The sequence below is a fragment of the Lygodium microphyllum genome, chromosome 17 (genome assembly GCF_053477565.2).
Source record: "Lygodium microphyllum isolate KBCC chromosome 17, Lygodium_microphyllum_v1.1.10, whole genome shotgun sequence".
Lineage (NCBI taxonomy): Eukaryota > Viridiplantae > Streptophyta > Polypodiopsida > Schizaeales > Lygodiaceae > Lygodium > Lygodium microphyllum.
In genome coordinates this window covers 82,712,671-82,718,156 of record NC_141151.1, presented here as the reverse complement: position 1 = coordinate 82,718,156, position 5,486 = coordinate 82,712,671, and the positions used below count along the sequence as shown (strand labels likewise).

At 43.2% G+C, this 5,486-nt stretch overlaps 1 protein-coding gene across 2 annotated transcripts; it reads left to right on the top strand.

The window, feature by feature from the left end:
- Positions 1–601: 601 nt before the first annotated feature.
- LOC148022100 (sucrose transport protein SUT2-like) lies at positions 602–5,040 on the top strand. Of its 2 annotated transcripts, XM_087697740.1 has the most exons (6): positions 602–1,105; positions 1,215–2,383; positions 2,828–3,684; positions 3,919–3,982; positions 4,071–4,114; positions 4,389–5,040. In XM_087697740.1, exons 2-6 carry the CDS (start codon positions 1,909–1,911, stop codon positions 4,563–4,565), a joined length of 1,617 nt encoding a protein of 538 aa, XP_087553866.1. In that variant the 5' UTR covers positions 602–1,105; positions 1,215–1,908; the 3' UTR covers positions 4,566–5,040. The 2 variants fall into 2 exon arrangements, with proteins under 2 accessions (XP_087553866.1, XP_087553865.1); XM_087697739.1 differs by having other exon boundaries at positions 602–2,383.
- Positions 5,041–5,486: the final 446 nt, after the last annotated feature.

Here is a 5,486-nt window from a genome sequence, read left to right as displayed (position 1 = left end):
TGTGACTAGGACTTATATAAACTAATTGAGGGCAAATTGAAGCCATTACATAGGGCATGGATGGCCATACATCACTCTCTACACATGAAAACAAATGGAAATGACCTTTTAATAGGCATCCAAGTGAGGTAAGTTGTTCCCTTCCTTGTATGAAGAGGGTTCATGTGCTAACCTTGAATGAAGGTTGAAAGAAGTGTATGATTTGCCAAGTGCAAAGCCAACACTTGCACTAGGGTGGGTTCGGAAGAACTTGCAACAATGGGGATACTATGCTGTGTGTGGGGTGGATTAGAGATTGATGGGAGTCTGTTAGCACCATTAGACTCAAATACATGCATGTTTGTAAGCATCTTCTCCTGGGGGGTTGGAATGGGTCTCAAATTTGGAGTGTGACTCGGGACCAAATGAGAAGGTGGCATACACCCAAATTTCAAAACAAAAGGTATTCCAACAAGTAATAAAGAAAGAGGCAAAGGCAAAAAGGGTTCTAACTTCTCAAGTAGTCGAGTGGTGTGGGGAATATTTGTGGGTCTGGGAGTGTGAAGGGTGATAATGATGATATCTTATGGGTATTATTAGGGCATTAAGACATATACCCTTCTTTGTTGGGATTGGAGGATTTCTTATGTGGGTGCTGTGGGTGTGTCTGCAGGGTCTCTGAGAGAGCGATCATGTCTGCCGTTTTCTGGGTTCTCACAGAGAAATAAGAGGACGTTCTGGCGGTTGCATGACTTGTATACTTTCCCCTGTTTTAGTTGTTGGGTGAGCACTGAGCACTGAGCCCTGTTCTTGGTGGTGCCGATGATGACGAGAGGGTTTCATCACAAAATCCTGGTGCCATGCCCAAATTTGGCAGCACGCCTCTGGAGTCTGACTCGACAAAAGTGGCCGTGATTTTGGGTCTTTTCCTTTTTGCACTCTTCCAATCGATTGCGTCTTCTTCCACCTGATCGTCTCCTGCCCTTGTCCCGGGCCATCGCATCCCCTTCATATAACCCCCCGTCTTCATTGTGTCACCCAATTCGTCTCTCCATCAAATATACGAAGGCCGACCCTTTCCATATACCCCCACAGCCCTGCCCTGCCATTGATAGGGTTACAGAAGGTATCCTCCATTTTTGCTCCGTTTCCTGTGAAATTTCCCCGTCAAGGGGGTTCTGTCCTGCAATTATCACAGTTTTTTCCCCCCTCGGGGCCCTTATTATCACTGTCAGATGCTTTCTCTGCTCCATAGCTTTGATCGCAGTAAAACTGCCCTACCTACGATCCTTCGTTTTCCTGCTCTCTTGTTCCGGCTAATGATGCGACATCAGAGCTCATCGCCTTTGCCGAAAGTAAAAGGCTGATTCGGAAGACCTTATTTGTACAATCCATGGCAGATGCTCCTTTGATATCCTCTCTGAGTCTACCATTGCTGCCACCGTGATTAGTTCAGTTTCCAGACCCCGTCTTGCAGCATTCCCGTTTTGGAAACACACATGCGACATATCCAACGTTATGAGTGAGTAGGAAGCGCCTAAATAAAATCTCTGCACGGAATTGAACGCGGGTGATCATCATCAGCCTTGCCCTAATTCCCAGGTCTTTGTACAGATAAATATCTGCACAGAATTGAACGCAGACATTCATAATACAGTCTTGAAATATCTTTTTTGGGCCACTCAAACGCAGCAATTTTGCATTCACACTTTGCAAAGCTGTGTTATGAAGTGTGATTAACTAGTCACATGCTGTAATTTGGTTGAAAAAAGTGGATAATCAAGTCCCATCCGCTAATTTGAGTGAAGAGCTTTTCTTTCTTGGCTGTGAATGATTTTTTTGCAACTTGGATAAAGTCAAGTGTCCGCGTGAGAAATCAGATATCTTTTGAGGATTGATTGCGCATGCACAAAAACTCAACCCGTGCCCATGGCCGGAGCCAGCAGCAGCACTAAGACAAGCAACAAAGGAAAGAATCGGGTGCCACTGCGTGCGCTTGCAAGGGTCTCACTTGTTGCATCAGGAGTTCAGTTCGGGTGGGCGCTTCAGCTCTCTCTGTTAACACCTTATGTAGAAACGCTCGGCATCCCGCATGCATGGGCGAGCTACATTTGGCTGTGTGGCCCAGTCTCGGGCATGCTTGTGCAACCCCTTGTGGGGCACCTAAGTGATCAATGTGAAAGTTCTTGGGGTCGAAGACGCCCTTTCATCATCACAGGTGCATCGCTTGTGGTGATTGCTGTTTTTATTATTGCCTTCTCAGCTGATCTTGGATATGCCTTTGGAGATAACTTGACTGCACGCCCTCGTGCCATTGCCATATTTGTGGTGGGGTTTTGGCTTCTTGATCTAGCCAACAACACTTTACAAGGACCCTGCCGGGCTCTTCTTGCTGATTTTACCGGTGAGCCTCAATCTCAGCAACATTCGGAATTTGTTTGTTTTATGATGAATAGATAACACAATGCACTTGCAGGATAGACTACTATCTTGTCAGGCATCCTGCCTGATCACCTTTCACACTGTAGAATTTGATTTTCAGTCAAATGTTGCCAATAGACATATACGGTGGTGATTACAAGTCATGGCAGATGCTTAACTAATTTCATGACTTGTCAGGGAACTTCTAAGTCCCTTTGCTTTTAATTTGAAAAAAAGAAAGTTTGATTAAGAAGAACAGGACATCAGTTTCATACATGAATGATCTGCTTTGTTGCAATAGAAAAAAGTATGTGAATCTGGTGTTACACATTGAAAGCATTTTAGGTAGTAAAAGAAAGAAGGCACTTTTAAGTGGATGAAGTACTTGAATAATGTGTTGAATTATAATCTCATTGCACATCTGCAGGAAAGGATCATCGGAGATCAAGGCGTGCCAATGCTTTTTTCTCTTTGTGCATGGCAATTGGAAATGTTCTGGGATATGCTACAGGTGCCTACAGTGGCTGGTACAAGATATTTTCCTTTACTTTGACAACAGCCTGTGGCAAGAGCTGTGCCAATTTGAAATCTGCCTTCCTACTTGCCATCGTACTGCTGATTTTAACTACCAGTCTAAGTGTGACAGCTGCTTCTGAGATACCCTGGTCCCCTGCCTCGAGCAATGGCAGGAATCAAAGTGCTGATCCACAAACACCGCTTCTGTTGCAGAAGCAACCATCCATCGAGCCGTTTGATGGTGACACCAAACATGTTGCTGTAGAGGTGAAAGATGATGAAGAGGATGAGGATGCTGAACCCGAGCATGAGGCCTTTCTTTGGGAATTGTTTGGCACACTGCGAGATCTCCCAAAACCTATGCGACATGTGCTGCTGGTCACAGCCCTTACCTGGTTTGCTTGGTTTCCCTTCATTCTTTTTGATACAGACTGGATGGGCCGTGAGGTATATAAGGGTGAGCCTTCTACAACTGATGCAAGCTTGGCCAAGCTGTATAACACTGGTGTGCGGGCTGGTTCTTTTGGTCTTATGCTGAACTCTGTAGTTCTTGGTGCAACTTCATTGCTGATAGAGCCATTGTGTCGAAAAATTGGGCAAAGAAAGGTCTGGGCTACTGCCAATCTAATCATGGCTTTATGTTTTTGTGGCACTGCTGCCATTACTGTTTGGTCGGAACAAGTATCTCGACCAGAGTTGAGCTATCCACCTAGCAGTATTGTAAGGGTAGCTATTGCAATATTTGCCATCCTTGGAGCACCACTTGCAGTAAGTACAAGCCCTTCCTGATTTTTTTTCAAAATTCTCCTGTGGTACATTCAATTATTCCATTATAGTAAACTGGTTGTGAGCAAACTATCTCCATCAGCAATCATATGCTCAATGTAGGCCAGAGAAAACTGTATTTTTGTGCCACTTCTGTCGTTTTGTATTCCAAAAGACGGTGTATAGACTTCTATTTTGTGGATCAGTGGACTGATGCCTATGTGACTTTCTTTACAGGTTACTTATAGTGTACCATATGCAGTAACCACCAGTGTGACAAACTCTGCAGGTGGCGGTCAAGGTGAGGAGTTGTGCATGTTTTCTCCTTTAGATTTGAAAGCCTATTGAGAACATATTATTTTCTGATGCTTGATTGATTCAACCAACAGGACTTTCAATGGGAGTTCTCAATTTAGCAGTCGTTGTACCACAGGTATGCTTAAGTCCACATTCATGCAGGGACAAATCAACCTTAAGACTCTAATATTGTCCTAGAATTGAACTTGAGGTTTACACAAAGAGCATGTATATATATTTTCTATGCTGTGATCATATGTGCCTTTGACAGTTTGATACTAGAAGCTGTTCTTTGTGAGCTGTAAAGTTGTTGGGGTAGCATATTTATCTTAAGTTAAGTAGCTTGACATGGAAGAGTTGTTGTCAAAGGAAGATGATAAAGCTAAATCTGAGGTTTATGCATGTCCCAGATTATTGTTTCATTGGGGAGTGGCCCTTGGGATGAGCTATTTGGAGGTGGCAACATGCCTGCATTCATGTTGGGAGCTGTTGCGGCCCTAACGGGCGGTATATTGGCTGCAACTCTACTGCCCAGACCACCACCTGACTATCGAACTTCTTCAATCCGACACACTCCTATGCACTGATTCTTGATTGTCATGGTGACATTCTCCGGCTGCTTAAAATCAACTCAAGTGGGCACCTTGGGTAGATTTGTATGGTTAGTGTTTTTTGAAACACTGCTGAGCAGCACCCATTCTTATTTCTCATCTGGTTTGCATGTCATACTTTCTTGAAGTGTCAGCTTATCCAGTACCTCATCAGCCTTCTTTGGTTTTCATACTTGTAAGATATAGATAGGTGACTACTCTCGTCATGGTAGTCTATTTTTGGTGGATGATTTACATATTATAACCAACATTTAAGCAGTTTGCAGCCTTATTCTGTAACCATTATCAAAATTGTATCATAGCTGGAGTGGTACTCATGAAAATACCGGGAGCATTCATCAAAGAAGATTTTCTGGTACATGCCTTATCCTCTTTACTATATGTGAGACTGTTTAGTAAAACTTAAGACTGTCTTTGAGTGTGTTACAATGTTAATCAATTGTACGTATCACTGATTTTTATCAGCAAACAGTTGATATGTTTTGGTGGTGGCATAATCTTTTGTTTATCAAGGTGTTTTACAACACAATACAGGATCATACCAGTAATAAGATCATAATTTTTTGACATGCAGTGCATGTATAGGTGCATGTGTGGGTGCGTGCCCCCCCTCCCCCCACCCAACACACACATTCCAAAGGAAATTTACTATACCAGTATACATGTGCATGTGCTTGCAATTCTTCAAGTTTAGCCAGCTGCAAACATCAGGGTCTCAGCAAGAAAATAACCAAGCTTTTGTCTCCAAAGGCCTAGATGGTTACCAGTAAAAATGAGACACTTTCTCAAACTAGTATTGCGTGGTTACATTTGTTCATGTTTTTGTTATGCACAAGTTCATTCAACAATGGTGTACAAAGTTGTGTTCCACGAAAGGTATACTTTGAATGGTTGGGT

Bases quoted from the DNA above. Each gene is read 5' to 3' on its own strand.
- LOC148022100 (XM_087697740.1), top strand. From the start codon at position 1,909: ATGGCCGGAGCCAGCAGCAGCACTAAGACAAGCAACAAAGGAAAGAAT. The intron at 2,384-2,827 runs GTGAGCCTCAAT...GCACATCTGCAG, and splicing joins TCTTCTTGCTGATTTTACCG to GAAAGGATCATCGGAGATCA. The intron at 4,115-4,388 runs GTATGCTTAAGT...TGCATGTCCCAG, and splicing joins TAGCAGTCGTTGTACCACAG to ATTATTGTTTCATTGGGGAG.